The 17,872-nt window shown below is 50.9% G+C and overlaps 1 protein-coding gene across 4 annotated transcripts in view; it reads right to left on the bottom strand.

The window, feature by feature from the left end:
• SGSM2 (small G protein signaling modulator 2) overlaps positions 1-17,872 on the bottom strand; it is a 43,757-nt gene that overhangs the window by 21,002 nt on the left and 4,883 nt on the right. For all 4 annotated transcript variants that reach the window (XM_058431015.1, XM_032138099.2, XM_058431014.1 and 1 more), the window contains one exon: positions 16,305-16,380. In XM_058431015.1, the coding sequence (XP_058286998.1) occupies positions 16,305-16,380 (76 nt within the window). The remainder of the gene's footprint in view (positions 1-16,304; positions 16,381-17,872) is intronic.

A 17,872-nucleotide genomic window follows, 5' to 3' on the forward strand; every position in this document is an offset into this window, starting at 1 on the left:
TGGAGCTCTTCACTGTTCAGGCCTTGGAGGGTTTTGTTTTAAGGCACAGCCCTTCCTTTACAGTGTGTCCGTACATTTACGCACATGTGCAGCCTGACAGATGTATGTGCACCTATCGTGTCTGTATGGGGCACAGGGGGAAATCTTGTTTTGTTTTGAGACAGTCTCGCTCTGTCACCCAGTCTGAAGTGCAGTGGCGCGATCTCAGCTCACTGCAACCTCTGCCTCCTGGGTTCAAGTGATTCTCCTGCCTCAGCCTCCCGAGTAGCTGGGATTACAGGCGTGCGCCACCACGCCCGGCTAATTTTTGTATTTTTAATAGAGACGGGGTTTCACCATGTTGGCCAGGCTGGTCTTGAACTCCTGACCTCAAGTGATCCGCCTGCCTCGGCCTCTCAAAGTGCTGGGATTACAGGTGTGAGGCACCGCGCCCGGCCCACATGGGGAAACCTTTGGCTTAAGCGTCCACATGCGCCTCTCTATGATCAGTCCCCCTGGTCCCTGGAGGTCTTGTGTGGCCCTGGGATCTACAGGCGAATGACCCTTTTGTCCCAGTCTCTTGGTCCTGGGCTGCTGCAGCTACAAGTCTGTGCCTGCGGAAAGGGGGTGATCATTTCCTGGGGTTGCACTTCCCATCAGAGTGGGGAGAGAAGCAGCAGCGAACAGGGCAGAGGGGCAGCAGGTGGCACACGTCCTGCAGGGATCACGGGCCTCAGTGGTGTGACACTAATTGCTGGGATAATGAGTCATTTGCTTCCCCACCTTCCCTAGGCGACCGCAAATGCAGCCAGGCCGGGGGAACTGGGGAGTGGCCGGCCCCAGCACTCCCATTGGGGTGGCCTCGCCTACCTTCCTGGCCAGCCTCTGAGGACAGCCACAGGGTTCTTTCGGGTGAGAGGAGGCATTCCTAAGCAATTACCGCAACTAAGGAATACTGAGAGAAGCCAGGTATCACGCTCGGTCCCCCCTTTACCCCACGGTCCCCAACTTCCTTCGGTGCAACCCAGGCAAGGTACCAGGCAGTGTCTGGGGAAGGAGAAATCCCTCTCACGCATCGACTTTCCAAGCTAAGACCAGTTAGGCCATTAGGCCAGGCATTACTGACTCAGCTCTGTGGGCTCCCGGCCAGTAACTGTTGACACTGCACTTGTCCTGTGCCACGCCCACAGGGTGTCCTCCACCAAGAGTGTGCACGTGTGATGAATATGTTATCTTGTGCAGTGTGCAGGCAAAATAATAACAAGAACACCACTACTTGAGAACTGTGACCCGAGAGGACTTTGTGGATGGGCTTCTGGGGCTCCAAAAACTCCCTCCGTGGGGCCGGGCGCGGTGGCTCACGCCTGTAATCCCAGCACTTTGGGAGGCCAAGGCAGGCGGATCACGAGGTCAGGAGATCGAGACCATCCTGGCTAACATGGTGAAACCCCGTCTCTACTAAAAATACAAATAATTAGCCAGGCATGGTGGCGGGCGCCTGTAGTCCCAGCTACTCAGGAGGCTGAGGCAGGAGAATCGCTTGAACCTAGGAGGCAGAGGTTGCAGTGAGCTGAGATCGTTCCACTGCACTCCAGCCTGAGTGACAGAGTGAGACTCCGTCTCAAAAACAAACAAACAAACTAAAAAAACAAAAAACAACAAAAAAGAGCCCCTGTCTGAAACTGGGAGTAATTTGAATGCAAATTGTTGATGTGCTCTAGAATGATTAGGAGAGTGCTTTTTTTCCTGGATAGTGGGTGTATGGTTCTCAGCTTCTGACCCTAAAAAGATTTAAGAAGCCGTTTTTTTTTGAGACCGGGTCTCACTCCATTGCCTGGGCTGGCGTGCAACAGTGCAACCACAGCTCACTGCAGTCTCAGCCTCCTGGGTTCAAGCCATCCTCCCACCTCAGCCTCTCAAGCAGCAGGGACTACAGGCTTGGGTCACTAAGCTTGGCTAATTTTAAAAAATTTTTTGTAGAGACTGGGGTCTCACTATGTTGCCTAGGCTGGTCTCTAATGCCTGGGCTCAAGTGCTCCTCCCACCTCAGCCTTCCAAAGCACTGGCATTGCAGGCATGAGCCACTGAGCCTGGCTCTGAGACTTCTGCGTCGAGCAGAAACCCCATACATGGAGGCTGGGCGCGGTGGCTCACGCCTGTAATCCCAGCACTTTGGGAGGCTGAGGCGGGCGGATCACCTGAGGTCAGGAGTTCGAGACCAGCCTGGCCAACATGGTGAAAGTCCGTCCCTGCTAAAAATACAAAAATTAGCTGGGTGTGGTGGTGGGCACCTGTAGTCCCAGCTACTCGGGAGGCTGAGGCAGAAGAATTGCTTGAACCTGGGAAGCAGAGGTTGAGTAAGTTGATATCACACCATTGCACTCCAGCCTGGGTGACAAGAGCAAAAACTCCATCTCAAGAAAATAAAATAAAATAAAATAAAATAAAATAAAATAAAATAAAATAAAATAAAATAAAATAAAATAAAAAGAATAATAGTCTCCAATCCCATCCAGGTTGCTGTTAATGCCATGAATGTATTCCTTTTTATGGCTGAGTAGTATTCCACTGTATGTATATATCAGTTTCTTTATCCACTCGTTGAATGATGGGCATTTGCCACCCTGGTTTTCTGGTGGCCTTTGGAGTCTGGGCCAGCTGAGCCCAGGTACATTCTCCATCCTGTCAGCCCATCCCATCCTGCTGACAGCAAGGCTCAAGGAACTGCAACTCTGAGTGGGCATAAGCATAACTGCCTTTAACTCCAGCACACTGTTGGACGCCCCTACAAAGGTCTGGAGCCATCTTCCCAGGGAAAGGCCAGGAACTACAGACCCAGACTAGCCCTGGGGCTCCCTTCACCAGCCCCTGATGTGACCCCAAAGCCATCAAGTTATGCAGCTTAACAGATGCTACATGCAGCTGGAGACCACAAATGCTGATGGAATCCTATGGGCGCCCCAACCCTTACACCCCGATCTCACCATTCTAAGATATGGGGCCCCTGTTCCCAACCCTTACACCCTGATTCCACCATTCCAAGAGGCCCAATTTAGAGTAGAGGAGACACCAGGAAGACAGAGATGGAAGGGACGTGGGGAGCTGCTGAATCCATTCATATATTGCTGGTGGGCAGGCGAGATGCTGCAACCCGTATAGACGCAATATGGCACTCTCCATTAATGTTACAAATAACCTCTGATCCAGTAACCCCTCTTCTGAGAATCCATCCTACAGATATAACTGCATGATTATTTAGTTATAACAGCAAAAGACTGGAAGCCATCCACATGCCCATCAACAGGGGACAGGTTAAGCAAACATGGTACATCTCTAGCAGAATATCATGCAACTCTGAGAAAGAATGAATATGCTCTCTAGGAATGAATAATGGAAAGCTCGCCAACAGCAAGATGCAGAATGGTATAATTGCATGACACCTTTCAATTACAAAAAGGGAGGTGTGAACAAAGACTACAATCTTTTTTATCAGTATAAAAAACTTGGCTGGGTGCGATGGCTCACGCCTGTAATCCCAGCACTTTGGGAGGCCAAGGCGGGTGGATCACAAGGTCAGGAGATGGAGACCATCCTGGGTAACAGAGTGAAACCCCGCCTCTACTTTAAAAAAAAAAAAAAAAAAACTCTAGGCTGGGTGCAGTGGCTCACATCTATAATCCCAACACTTTGGGAGGCCAAGGTGGGAAGATCACTTGAGCCAAGAAGTTTGAGACCAGCCTAGGCAACATAGGGAGACCCCATCTCTACAAAAATTTTAAAAATTAGCTGGGTGTGGTGACATGAGCCTGTATCCTAGCTACTGAAGAGGTGGAGGTGGGAAGATTGCTTGAGCCCAGCACACGGAGGTTGCAGTGAGCTGAGATTGCACCACTGCACTCCAGCCTGGGTGACAGAATGAAACCCTGTCTCAAAAAACAAAAAACCAACCAAACAAACAAGAAACCAACAAAAGAAAACCTCTAGAGGGATACGTGAGAAACAAAAGTGGTCACCTGTGTGGGACTTGTACACAGACAGGAAGTGGGTGAATAAGAGCAGAGAAAAGAGTGAGACTTTTCACTGCACACTTTTTTTTTTTTTTTTTTAAAGACAGAGTCTCACTCTGTCACCCAGGCTGGAGTGCAGCAGGCACGATCTCTGCTCACTGTAACCTCTGCCGCCCAGGCTCAAGTGATCCCTCCTACCTCAGCCTGCCGAGTAGCTGGGACTGCAGGCGTGCACTACCATGCCTGGCTAATTTTTAAAAATTTTTAGTAGAGACAGGGTTTCACCATGTTGCCCAGGCTGGTCTCGAACTCCTGAGCTCAAGCAATCTGCCCGTCTCAGCCTTCCAAGGTGCTGGGATTACAGGTGTGAGCCACTGCGCCCGGCCCCACTGTATCCTTTTTATATGGTTTTGATTTTTGAACCAGTTAAATATATTACGTACGCAAAATTAATTATAATAATTGAGTGGGTGACCAGCACTAGGGTTCCCATCATGAGATGATGCCAGAGTCTCTCCAATCTAGGTGTGAATCAGAATTCACAAAACCCAGGAAGGCTGGGTCGCCCGTGGGCATCCCCCGTTTCACCTCCTCCCTCAAAAAACAGGATCTGCGGAATCGTTTGGTTTCCCACCACTAGGGGGCGCATGTGGGCTCTGCTTAGGGCAGCAGCAGCAGGTGACCTGAGCGGGGCAGGGATTAGAGAAACGATCCGGCGGGCTGAGACAAGCTAAGGTGTCTCGGGAGCTCACGTTAATGAACTATAGCTCGGCTGCTAGAAAATGCAGCAGTGGGCCGGGCGCGGTGGCTCACGTCTGTAATCCCAACACTTTGGGAGGCCGAGGCGGGCGGATCACGAGGTCAGGAGATCCAGACCATCCTGGCTAACATGGTGAAACCCCGTCTCTACTAAAAATACAAAAAATTAGCCGGGCACGGTGGCGGGCGCCTGTAGTCCCAGCTACTGGGGAGGCTGAGGCAGGAGAATGGTGTGAACCCAGGAGGCGGAGCTTTCAGTGAGCCCAGATCACGCCACTGCACTCCAGCCTGCGCGACAGAGCGAGACTCCGTCTCAAAAAAAAAAAAAAAAAAAAAGAAAATGCAGCAGTGGTTGGTAGGGTCATCAGTCAGCCCAGGGAGCCTCAGAAGCAGGGCTGGGTCTCTGCACCTGCATTCTGCCTTGGCTCTCATGTGCATATATATCTACGTTGAAAGCTGCACTCAGCAGCCTGGACAAGCCCAGCCTGGTAACAGTGGGAACCACTGAGTGGCCTTCAGAGGACTAGCCTAGTTTGCTTGAGGTACAGGGACAGAGTTAGCACAACTCAACATGAAACTGGGCCCGAGATGCTGGGCCCGGAGTTGGGAATGGGAGGACAGCAAGTTGGCAGGTGTGGCTTGCTCCCCACCTCCGGCCCACTTTCACCTTTTACTACCAGCTGCTACCTGCACGACAGGGGAGTTCAGCCACCGTTGCCACACAGAACCCAAGCGAGGAAGTGCAGGCAGGGCAGCCAGCCTTAGGTGGTCCATTCTGGACCTGGGGCTTTGGGAGACACTAATTAGAGCAGAATTCAAAAGCCGAATGCCTGCCTGGGGGGCCAGTGGTTCAGGCCCCTGGATGGTGGAACCAAGAATGCCGGAGAAGAGCAGCCTTCCTGGAGATAAAGGAATGGGTGGGAGGACCTGCCTCTTTCAAGTAACAACTGAAGGAGAAAAAGCATCAAGTATCTTTACTCCAACTGCCCGTGGAAGGAGCCAGTGTTTCATCTGCCACAGACGAGGTGAGAGGAGCGAAGAGCCATCACCAAGCGTGACCTGCCCCCTCTTCCCCGCTTCTCTCCCTGGCTATTTCCACCCAGGGATTTGTAGTGGCCGCCTTTACTCAGATGAGCATTTCTGCGGTAACTAGGGTGCATTTTCTCTCAGCCTGCACTGGTGATACTGGTTGTTTGCTTCAACTTTGGAAGGCATTCAGCCCTGCTCAACCCCCAAAGCAAGAAAGCAACATTCGCAACCGGACTCTGATTGGAAGGATAAAGAACTGTCCTGAGTTTCTGGAACCTAGAACCAAGGAGGGGGAAATGAAATCCATGCTATACATCCCATTGTCCTTGTCCTGCTGGAGATGCAAGACAGGGTCTGCATGCACAGTGCTCATGGCGGCTACCCAGGGAACCAGGCCAGGGCCAGCCTCTCATGCGGTGGACACTGATGTGGGCACACTCAGCTGGCTGGGTAAGGAAGCCACAGTCTCCCGGAGTGTCTCTGGACACCATGAGCCCACCGTTCAATGACCAGAGCTTCGTCTGCACGAGGGCCAACTCCTCAATGCCGCCGCCCCTCTAGTCTCTACTTCTGGGTAGGCCTCACAGGCAGACCAATCCCTGGGCAGCACAGGGTCTGGAGCAACACAGAGGTGGCTTCAAACACTAGCTCCTCTCCTTTTTTTTTTTTTTTTTTTTGAGACCGAGTCTCGCTCTATTGCCCAGGTTGGAGTGCAGTGGCGCGATCTTGGCTTACTGCAATCTCTGCCTCCCAGGTTCAAGCAATTCTCCTGCCTCACCCTCCCAAGTAGCTGGGATTACAGGCACCCACCATCACGGCTGGCTAATTTTTGTATTTTTAGTAGAGAGGGGGGTTTTACCATGTTGGCCAGGCTGGTCTCGAACTCCTGACCTCAAGTGATCCACCTGCCTCAGCCTCCCAAAGTGCTGGGATTACAGGCGTGAGCCACCGCGCCCAGCCCACTGGCTCCTCTCCTTACTGGCTGTTTGACTTTGGGCAAGTCACTAAACCTCTCTGAACTTCTGCTGTAATTAGGGAGAAAATCAGGGTCCACCTCAATGGATGCCGGGTGATGAAAAGTAACAGCATATCCCAAGGTACGAAAGGTTTCTCGGCCCCTGCCTAGCACACCAAAGGGGACTGATGAATGCAGATGCCTTCCCTCCCTGCACCCCATGCCCAGTCCCTGCCTTCATCTCATTCCTAGGGATGGTCTAGTTGGACTCGTCTCTGAGGTCACCTTCCACCTGCACCGTTTCTTTTTTTTTTTTTTTTGAGACAGAGTCTCGCTCTGTCGTCCAGGCTGGAGTGTAGTGGTGCGATCTCTGCTCACTGCAAGCTCTGCCTCCTGGGTTCACGCCATTCTCCTGCCTCAGCCTCCCAAGTAGCTGGGACTACAGGTGCCTGCCACCACACCTGGCTAATTTTTTGTATTTTTAGTAGAGACGGGGTTTCACCATGTTAGCCAGGATGGTCTCGATCTCCTGACCTCGTGATCTGCCCGCCTCGGCCTCCCAAAGTGTTGGGATTACAGGCATGAACCACCGCGCCCGGCATGCACCGTTTCTTATGTCTTGTTTTCTTTTTTTTTTTTTTTTGAGACAGAGTCTCGCTCTGTCGCCCAGGCTGGAGTACAGTGGTGCGGTCTTGGCTCACTGCAACCTCCACCACCTGGGTTCAAGTGATTCTCCTGCCTCAGCCTCCCCATTAGTTGGAATTATAGATGTGCACCACCACACCTGGCACATTTTTGTATTTTTTGTAGAGACGGTGTTTCACTATGTTGGCCAGGCTGGTCTAGAACTCCTGACCTCAGGTGATCCACCTGCCTTGGCCTCTCAAAGTGCTGAGATTACAGGCATGAGCCACCGCACCCCACCTCCCTTGCACCTTTTCGAAGACGCTACTCCAGCAAACTTCTCTTTTTTATGCCTGCAATTTTTCCCTATTAGATACTTCCCATGTGAATATAAACATTCTAGGCCAGACACGGTGGCTCACACCTGTAATCCCAGCACTTTGGGAGACTGAGGCAGGTGGATCACCTGAGGTCAGGAGTTTGAGACCAGTCTGGGCATCATGGTGAAACCGCGTCTCTACTAAAAATACAAAAATTAGGCCGGGCGCGGTGGCTCACGCCTGTAATCCCAGCACTTTGGGAGGCCGAGGCGGGCGGATCACGAGGTCAGGAGATCGAGACCACAGTGAAACCCTGTCTCTACTAAAAATACAAAAAATTAGCCTGGCGTGGTGGCGGGCGCCTGTAGTCCCAGCTACTCGGAGAGGCTGAGGCAGGAGAATGGCGTGAACCTGGGAGGCGGAGCTTGCAGTGAGCCGAGATTGCGCCACTGCACTCCAGCCTGGGTGACAGAGCGAGACTCTGTCTCAAAAAAAAAAACAAAAAACAAAAAACATGTACTTATACCTTTATTGCACTGACGAAATTAATAACAATTCCTTTATATTATCACATTTCCTTACTGAGTTCCTGGTGTTCAAATTTCTGATTCTCCAGATGCTTCAAACTTCCAGAAACATAGATTCCCAGACGGAATCCTGGGGAAGGCTCGAGGAGGCTTTATAGGAAAGGTTGTAAGGTCACTTTTTTTTTTTAGACCAAGTCTCGCTCTGTCGCCCAGGCTGGGGTGCAGTGGCACAATCTCGGCTCACTGAAACCTCTCTCTGTTCTCAGGTTCAAGTGATTCTCCTGCCTCAGCCTCCCAAAGAGCTGGGATTACAGGCGTGCACCACCACGCCCAGCTAATTTTTGTATTTTTAGTAGAGACGGGGCTTCACCATTTTGGCCAGGCTGGTCTCGAACTCCTGACCTCAGGTGATCCACCCGGCTGAGCCTTCCAAAGTGCTGGGATTGCAGGCGTGAGCCACTGTGCCTGGCCTATGCTCACTTTCAAAAACAAAGCAGATGTGGGGTGGGGTGGTGGCTCATGCCTGTAATCCCAGCACTTTGGGAGGCTGAGGTGGGTGGATCACTTGAGGTCAGGAGTTTGAGACCAGCCTGGTCAACATGGCGAAACCCCATCTCTACAAAAATACAAAAAAGTAGCTGAGTGTGGTGGCGCGTAGACCTGTAGGACCAGCTACTCAGGAGGCTGAGGTGAGACGATCGCCTGAACCCACAAGGTCGAGGCTGAGTGAGCTATGATCACACCACTGCACTCTAGCCTGGGAGACAGAGTGAGACTCCAACTCAAACAAAACGAAACAAAACAAAACAAAAACCAAAGTAGAATGGGATTCAGCACCTACTGCATACCCAGATCCACGCTGTGTGCGTTGCCTGCATTGTTCTTCTATTCCTTACATCTGCCTTCTGGGGTAGGTTCAGAGATGAGTAACCATGGCTACACACTTCGTGGCACAGCCAGGACGTGAACCCAGGTCTGTGTGACCCCAAAGTCCCAGCTATGAACACCCCCATATGCCCTCCACGATGCCCCAAGATAAGAGTGAGGGGAGTCAGCTCCTTCAGAGCTCCCTCCTTCCTCTTAGAGCATTTCTGGATGGAAGGCACAAGTTAGATAGCAAGAGAATGAGCTGTTCATTCCCTGTGGGTGGGAAGGAGGAGGAACCTGCTCCTCCTTTTTGTGGCGATGGGGTCTTTTTTGCCCAGGCTGGTCTCGAACTCCTGCAAGGGATCCTCCCGCCTCAGCCTCCAGGAATCCCTTTTACTGAAAAGAGACAGGATGAAGACTGCCTGGAGTCCAAATCTCAGAATGTGCTGAAATATTGCTGGCTGCAATATCCCAGGGCAGAGGCAAGCCTTCCCTAGTACCGGCCTTTCTCCCAGCTTATTAGCATCTCCTTGCCATTCCCTGAAGGAGCTCACTGCAGGGCAGGCCTTCCTGGCTAATGAAAGCTGCCTAGCAACAGGGAGCTGGTTAATAAAGCCTGATGTTATTCTCAGCTCCATAGACTCCACCCTTCTCGAATTACAGCTCATCCTCAGTCTGAAGCAACCCTCATGTTGACCCACTTGCACACAGGAGGGCAGGGAATCTGATGACTGAGGACGCACGCTGGTGTCTGCCCCAATCCCTGGGGGGTGGGGAGGCTGAGGTCCTAGGAGATATGATTGGCCTGAGAACCTGCTCTGCCTGGCCAGAAGCCTCTCTGTGAGCCTCTGAAACCTGCTCTACCAGCCAAAGGTTAAAAAGCAAACTCAGTGCCCAATCGGAATAGGGTAAATAAAACACTATGGACCTCAGGCGGAGGTATGCACCTGTAATCCCAGTTACTTGGGAGGCTGAGGCAGGAGCATACCTGGAACCCAGGAGTTTGAGACCAATCTGGGCAACATAGCAAGACCTCATCTGAAAAAAAAAAAAAAAAAAAAGAAAAAGAAAAAAGTAATAAAGAAAAAAAAAAGAAAAGAAATACCGTGGAGGCAGACACTCCTAGATCTGAGCCAGAGAGGAGAGCAGGCCCAGAGACATGATGGGTTGGTGCCTACATTACCCCAGATCCCTGATGGCAATAGAATAACTGTGCCCTAAGTACATGCATGACTACTTCAGAGGCAGAGTTCAAGAGTGAAACGTAGGAGAATTTGCTGTTTAACCCTGACCTTGAGTGCTCTGCCCACAAATGCATGTTGAAAGCACCTTCCCCTGGCCGGGCGCGGTGGCTCACGCCTGTAATCCCAGCACTTTGGGAGGCTGAGGTGGGCGGATCATGGGGTCAGGAGATCGAGACCATCCTGGCTAATGGTGAAACCCCGTCTCTACTAAAAATACAAAAACAAAATTAGCCACGTGTGGTGGCGGGCGCCTGTAGCCCCAGCTACTACTAAGTACTAAGGAGGCTCAGGGGGGATAATGGCGTGAACCCGGGAGGCGGAGCTTGCAGTGAGCCAAGATGGGGCCACTGCACTCCAGCCTGGGCAACAGAATGAGAATCCGTCTCAAAAAAAAAAAAACAAAAAACAAAAGCACCTTCTCCTGCAGGGGAGGGGGCGACAGGAGATATCAGCCTATACTTTAATTCAACAGTAAGTCTTTATATTAAAATGAAAAAAAATCCAAAAACCATATTATAGAGAAAAATGTAAACTTGACGTGATGTTTTAAGATAAAAAGGATAAAAGGATATATCAAAGACCTCTCCCCAACAGTGGTTAGTTTTTGGGTTTTGTTTAAAAAAAAAAAAAAAATGAGGTCAGGTGTGATGGCTCACACCTGTAATCCCAGCACTTTGGGAGGCCAAGGTGGGCAGATCACCTGAGGTCAGGAGTTCGAGACCAGCCTGGCCAACACGGTGAAACCCCCGTCTCCACTAAAAATACAAAAATTAGCTGGGTGTGGTGGCAGGCGCCCGTAATGCCAGCTACTCAGGAGGCTGAGGCAGGAAAATTGCTTGAACCCGAGAGGTGGAGGTTGCAGCGAGCTGAGATAGCTCCACGAAACTCCAGCCTGGGCAGCAGAGTGAGACTCCATCTCTAAATAAATAAATAAATAAATAAACAAACTAGACGGGGTCTCTCTCTCTCTCTGTTGCCCAAGCTGGAGTGCAGTGGTGCAATCATAGCTCACTGCAGCCTCAACCTCCCGGGCTCAAGCGATCCTCCACCTCAGCCTCTGGAGTAGCTGGGACTACAGGTGTGCACCACCATGCCCAGCAAGTTACTTATTTTTTTGCAGAAATTGTGTCTTGTAATATTGCCCAGGCTGGTCTCAAGCTTCTGGTCTCAACGGATCCTCCCGCCTCAGCCTCCCAGAGCACTGGGATTACAGGTGTGAGTCACCATGCCTGGCCCCATAGTGGTAGTTTTGAGCCCATTCTCCAAGCGCCACCCTCCACTGGCACGGAGGTGGCAGTTACATAGGTTCTGATCCTCGGGCCTGGGAACAGCACACAGAGAACCCCACCCACCCCCCCGCCGCCACCGGCCTGGTTTGCCAGCGAAAACTTCCACACAAGGGAAGTTTCTACTCGCAGGGGCCTACTGCGTACCCAGCTTCTGGACAGACAGGTTTAAGAACAACCACAGCAAACACTCAACAAAGCAAATTTCTAGCCAGTCCTAGGAGTCTCGCCCCTCCCCTTGGGTAACAGGAATGGGTATCTGGCTGCAAACTTTCCCGGGTTTGCCCATGGTCAGGTCTTGACCCAGTGATTCTTCAGGAAGGCTCTCCAGGAAGGCTCTGTGTTTTCTGTTTAAATGACGCATTCTAAGAAGTTCAGAAAAGCTCGTATTGCCTAGGCCTGGCTCTCCTCAGTCACCCCCAACCCTCCTCTGCCAAGAACCATGGGTCGGTGTGGAGTCGAGGGGCCCAGTACACAAGGGTCCCTTGAAACTAGGGACTGTGGTGTCGCTGGGCTGGTAATTCAGTCTCCAGACTTCACTCTGCTCTTGACCTCTCAGCACGTTCTCTATACTCCCATTTCTCCCACAACAAAGCTGAATTCCGGACGTGGCTAGGGCATGGTTTAAGTCTGGATCAACTTCAGAATAAAAATGCATTTCAGAGCATTTTTCCAGGGACTGAGGGAGACTGGCACATCAGAATCTCCAAAAAGGCAGAGAGGGGTGGTGTTTTTGATCCATACCTTGCTAGTCTTCCCTCCCCGTCCCCCGCAAGAGTCTCTCGTGATTCCACCATGCAATGCAAGGAAGCTGCTTTGCAGGCAGAGGAAAAAGGTTGATTATCAATGCTTTCAACGAGCCTCAGTTCCAGCCCAAATTGGGATTTATCTCACCACTGAGCACCAATTTTGACAAAGCATAAGGATTCCTCTGTCCGTGGGCCCGGAGATACCCTGGCCTGACTCAGCCCGATACTGTTGGAACCTCTCCTGCTCCTGTTCTCCATGACTGTATGGAACCCAAAACAGAGGCTGCATGCTGGCAGAGGCTGGCAGATGTCTTTTGTGTGGCCCACACAATTTTTTTCTAAATGGGAATTAGCTGTCAGTATTTAAAAAGTAGGAAATTTCTTTCTTTTTTTTTCTTTTCTTTTTTTTTTTTTTTGAGACGGAGTCTTGTTCTGTTGCCCAGGCTGGAGTGCAGTGGCGTGATCTCGGCTCACTGCAACCTCCGCCTCCCAGGTTCAGGCCATTCTCCTGCCTCAGCCTCCCAAGTAGCTGGGGCTACAGACGCCTGCCACCACGCCAGGCTAATTTTTTGTACTTTTAGTAGAGACGGGGTTTCACCGCGTTAGCCAGGATGGTCTCAATCTCCTGACCTTGTGATCCACCCGCCTTGGCCTCCCAAAGTGCTGGGATTACAGGTGTGAGCCACTGCGCCTGGCCAGTTTGAGACCAAGTGTGTTCAACTGGAGACTTGGCTCACTGCCACCACCCTGGTTGGATCTCCTGCCTCAGCCTCCGAGTAGTGGTTACAGTCTTGAACTCCTGACCTTAAGTGATCTACCCGCCTCAGCCTCCCAAAGTGCTGGGACAGATGTGAGCCACCCCGGCCAAAAATAGGAAATTTCATATAAAAACCCAGACTTCTGGCTTCAAGTAAGATGAAAATAAAACAGAGGCCATGAGAAGCCTGGGCCCAAATTCCTGCACGAGCCAAAATAACGGCTGCCCGTCTTCACATAGGGAAAGTGCCGGCCGGGTCGCCTCAGTCTCCGCCACTGCCTCACATCCCGCTAGCTTCCCCTGCAGTCATTTTTTGTCTGGCCCTGTAAGCACTGAATTTCGTAGTGGTGGCACTAAGGCACCTCCTGAGGACTGACAGCACGGGGCTCCTCTTGCTCCTGGGCAGTTTAGAAGCCTGGAGACTCAAGGGCCTTGTTCTATTCCAGCTACTGAAACTGACTGAAAGGAGAAAAACCATTCCTTTGGAGTAAGATATCCCTGCCTCCTGGAAAGAGCCCTCAAAGTGGGCTCTCAAAGTGGGGTCCCCAGACCTACTAGAATCAGAAACTCCAGGGTTGGGACCCAGAAATCTGTGTTTTACCAAGCCCTTCAGGTGACTCTGATGCATGCTAAAATGTGAGAATTACTATCCTGGGAAACTAAAAATATGCAGATTCTTGACCCCTGAACATCCTGATTTAGCAGGTCTGCAAATGGGGCCGAAGAGGATTTCAAAAGCTTCCAAGTTGATTTGGACGTGCAGCCAGATTTCAGAGCTACTAAACCTGAGGACTCATCTTTTCCCGGCCCCAGGCCAGGGTCCTCGGCCCTAGACCCACCTCCCATCATCCTTCAGTCACTCACTCACCACATAAAGCAATATGTGGCTGCTGTCTTCATGCACAAACTTCAGGCAGAAGACAAAAGGGAAAGCCCTACTACTCTCCAGGGGCTCGTGGACTGACTGGAGGACAGCTGACAGCTTCTTCTCACGCTAATGGCCTGAATGTGAGACGTCCACAGCCTCCTCCTGCCTCATGCCCCTTCTCCCTCCTTCTCCCAGGGCCACCCACACACGGTGCCCATGCACAAGCTGTCTGCACCGTTTTATTCTGTTTTCTCTAGTGTGTGTGCTTTGATGAAGCCCAGCACCAAGCCACGCATAACTGGGCTGCCAGTACAGCCCTTCTGGTGACAACAGACACTGGTGAATGTCAAGAGAACATAGCACAGGAGGAAAGGAAGAGAATTCTAATACTTCTTTTTTTTTTTTGAGACGGAGTCTCACTCTGTCACCCAGGCTGGAGTGCAGCGGTGCGATCTCGGCTCACTGCAAGCTCCACCTCCCGGGATCCCACCATTCTCTTGCCTCAGCCTCCCGAGTAGCTGGGACTACAGGCACCCACCACCATGCCCAGCTAATTTTTTGTAATTTTAGTAGAGACGGGGTTTCACCATGTTAGCCAGGATGGTCTCGATCTCCTGACCTCGTGATCCGCCCGCCTCGGCCTCCCAAAGTGCTGGGATTACAGGCACTTGCCACCACGCCCTGCTAATTTTTATATTTTTAGTAGAGATGGGGTTTCACCAAGTTGGCCAGGCTGGTCTCGAACTCCTGACCTCAGGTGATCCGCCTGCCTTGCCTCCCAGAGTGCTGGGATTACAGGCGTGAGCCACTGTGCCCGGCGAGAATTCTAATACTCTTCAAAGCTGCTTATCATAATACTGGCATGCTTTTTTTCTCAGAGCATAGGTTCTGCTGAGAAAAACTGAGGTCAGGCTGTGTCTTGTAAACCTGGGAATCATTATTCCATCATCTCAAAGAACTGGGAAAACCTTCCCAAATGGACATGGTGTGAACTCAAGTCCTACAAACCTACCTTCAGCCTCAACAGCCAAAGGAGGAGAGATGAACATTCTTTGAGTGCTTACAATGCTACGAACAAATGAACGTTTACACACATCATCTCAATCCCCACGAAAATTCCTTGAGGTGGGAATCATCAGCCTGTTTTTAGAGGAGCAAACTGAGGGTGAGAGAAGTTAAGAAACTTGTCCAAGATGACTTAAAAGGCAGGATGCCAGGATTCAAACCCCAGTCTGTCACTCAGACTCTGCTCAGAGGCTGCGTCTCCCTGACTGCCCTCCCACATCTGTTTTTTCTTCCTAGCTCTTATCACGTGCTAAGTTATTGGATGACATATTTACGTGTGCATTTGTTTCCTGTCTGTCTCCCCAACAGAACGTAAGCTCCTGCAGCAGAGACTCTGTCCATCTTGTCACTGCCATTTCCTTGCACGGTGAACAGTGTTTGGCACCTGGTGAGCCCTTGGCGGGGATCTGCTGCTGGATGAGGGGAAGGGCAGCTCTATCTGCTGCGCCTCACTGCCGTCCAAAAGCATCCCTTCCCGTATCTGTTCTTTCATTCTTTTCCCTCCGCAAACCCCAACACCAATCTCAGAGGCCAAGGAATACAACACAGAGAAGGTGAATGTTTCCCTGTCCCTTCAGATGGGGGGTTGAGAAGAAGCTCAAATTCCTAGAAACCCAAGAAGAGTCCGTGTGTAGGGATAGGCTTGCTCCTACAAAGCAAAAGTCTTCATGCTGAGGAGGCAGAAATAGTTTATAAGGGACTCTCTCCTTTCTGGGGCTGGAAGGCTTGGCCACCCCTGCTAGCCCATGCTCAGGCTCTTTTACATCCAGTCAAGTGCTTGGGGTTAGGAGGATGGAGCAACATGGGTGGGATGAAACAGAAAGCGAGAGTGGCACAGAGCATCCAAAAAACACAAACCCCTCCCCGAAGTCAAAATCAAAATCAGTCAGAGCACTGGTTCCTGAACTCAAATGACCTAGGGCAGCGGCTCTCAAAGTGGGGTCCCCAGACCTACTAGAATCAGAAACTCCAGGGTTGGGACCCAGAAATCTGTGTTTTACCAAGCCCTTCAGGTGACTCTGATGCATGCTAAAATGTGAGAATTACTATCCTGGGAAACTAAAAATATGCAGATTCTTGACCCCTGAACATCCTGATTTAGCAGATCTGCAAATGGGGCCAAAGAGGATTTCAAAAGCTTCCAAGTTGATTTGGACTTGCAGCCAGATTTCAGAGCTACTAAACCTGAGGACTCATCTTTTCCCGGCCCCAGGCAAGGGTCCTCGGCTCTAGACCCACCTCCCATCATCCTTCAGTCACTCACTCACCACATAAAGCAATGATGTGGCTGCTGTCTTCATGCACAAACTTCCTGGTGACAGCCTCCTCCATGATTTGCTTCACCTGCGGACACATGGACAGCATCACTGCTTTTATTATTATTTTTCCTTACCAAAGACCTCTGGGCAAATAAATAGTTTGGTTCCGCCCTTCTGGTCTGAAGGGCACTTTCAGACACTTGCAGAGATGACAGGGATGAAAGGTGTGGGGAAGCAAAGTTTCTTCAGCACAGTCTGATTCGAGTCTTTTGGAGAGGAAACCAGGGAAAGAGATGCCAAAAACCCATCAAACAATCAGTGCATGTTCCAGCCCAGGTGGAAGTGCCCTGCCTTGGAGAACAGGAATAGGATGCTGTTTGCTCATCTGTTCTCAGCTGACGAAGGGCTTCTGGGCAGACATACTGTCCTTTAGAGACAAACCATCTTGGTACAGCCTGCAGATAAACAACCTGCCCCTCCTCCTTTTCTCCCTATTCTCCGAAGTTAGGGGTAGATCTCATACCTCAGGGATACCCTCTACATGCTCAAAAGCCCAGCCTTCTTTCAATCTAGGGTCTAAAACTCTGATGTTTGGGGTTCCCACCTGGATGTAAAAGTTCCCAAATACGTTGTAAGGTAAACAGTCATTTCTTTTGTTTTTGAGACGGAGTCTCGCTCTGTTGCCCAGGCTGGAGTGCAGTGGCACGATCTCAGCTCACTGCAGCCGCTGCCTCCCAGGTTCAAGCGATTCTCCTGCCTCAGCCTCCCGAGTAGCTGGGACAACAGGTGCATGCCACCACACCCTGCTAATCTGTGTATTTTTAGTAAAGATGGGGTTTCACCATATTGGTCAGGCTGGTCTCGAACTCCTGACCTCAGGTGATCCACCCGCCTCGGCCTCCCAAAGTGCTGGGATTACAGGCGTGAGCCACTGTGCCCCGTCGGTCATTTCTTTCTTTAAGAAAGCACTTAAAAAGAAAACTTTTTAATTGATGTGCAGTAAACATATAAAAGAACTTATATCACAATTACACAGCGTGGTGAATTTTCACAAACTGAACACTCCTGGGAAATCAGCAACTAGAGCAAGAAACAGAACATGTGACCAACACCCTCGCCTCATCACCTTCCCTTCTAGTCAGTATTCCCCTAAGGGTACCCATTCTCCTGATTCCAACACGACAGTTTTGTGGGTTTTTATACTTTTTTTTTTTTTTTTTGAGATGGAGTTTCACTCTTTTTCCCAGGCTGGAGTGAAGTGGCGCGTTCTCGGCTCACTGCAACCTCCAACTCCCGGGTTCAAGTGATTCTCCTGTGTCAGCCTCCAGAGTAGCCGGGATTACAGGCGTGTACCACCACGCCTGGTTGTTTTTGTTTTTGTTTTTTTTTGAGACGGAGTCTCGCTCTGTCGCCCAGGCTGGAGTGCAGTGGCGCGATCTCGGCTCACTGCAAGCTCCGCCTCCCGGGTTCACGCCATTCTCCTGCCTCAGCCTCTCCGAGTAGCTGGGACCACAGGTGCCTGCCACCACGCCCGGCTAATTTTTTTTTTGTATTTTTAGTAGAGACGGGGTTTCTCC

Source organism: Hylobates moloch, unplaced genomic scaffold (genome assembly GCF_009828535.3).
Source record: "Hylobates moloch isolate HMO894 unplaced genomic scaffold, HMol_V3 SCAFFOLD_19, whole genome shotgun sequence".
Classification (NCBI taxonomy): Eukaryota; Metazoa; Chordata; class Mammalia; order Primates; family Hylobatidae; genus Hylobates; species Hylobates moloch.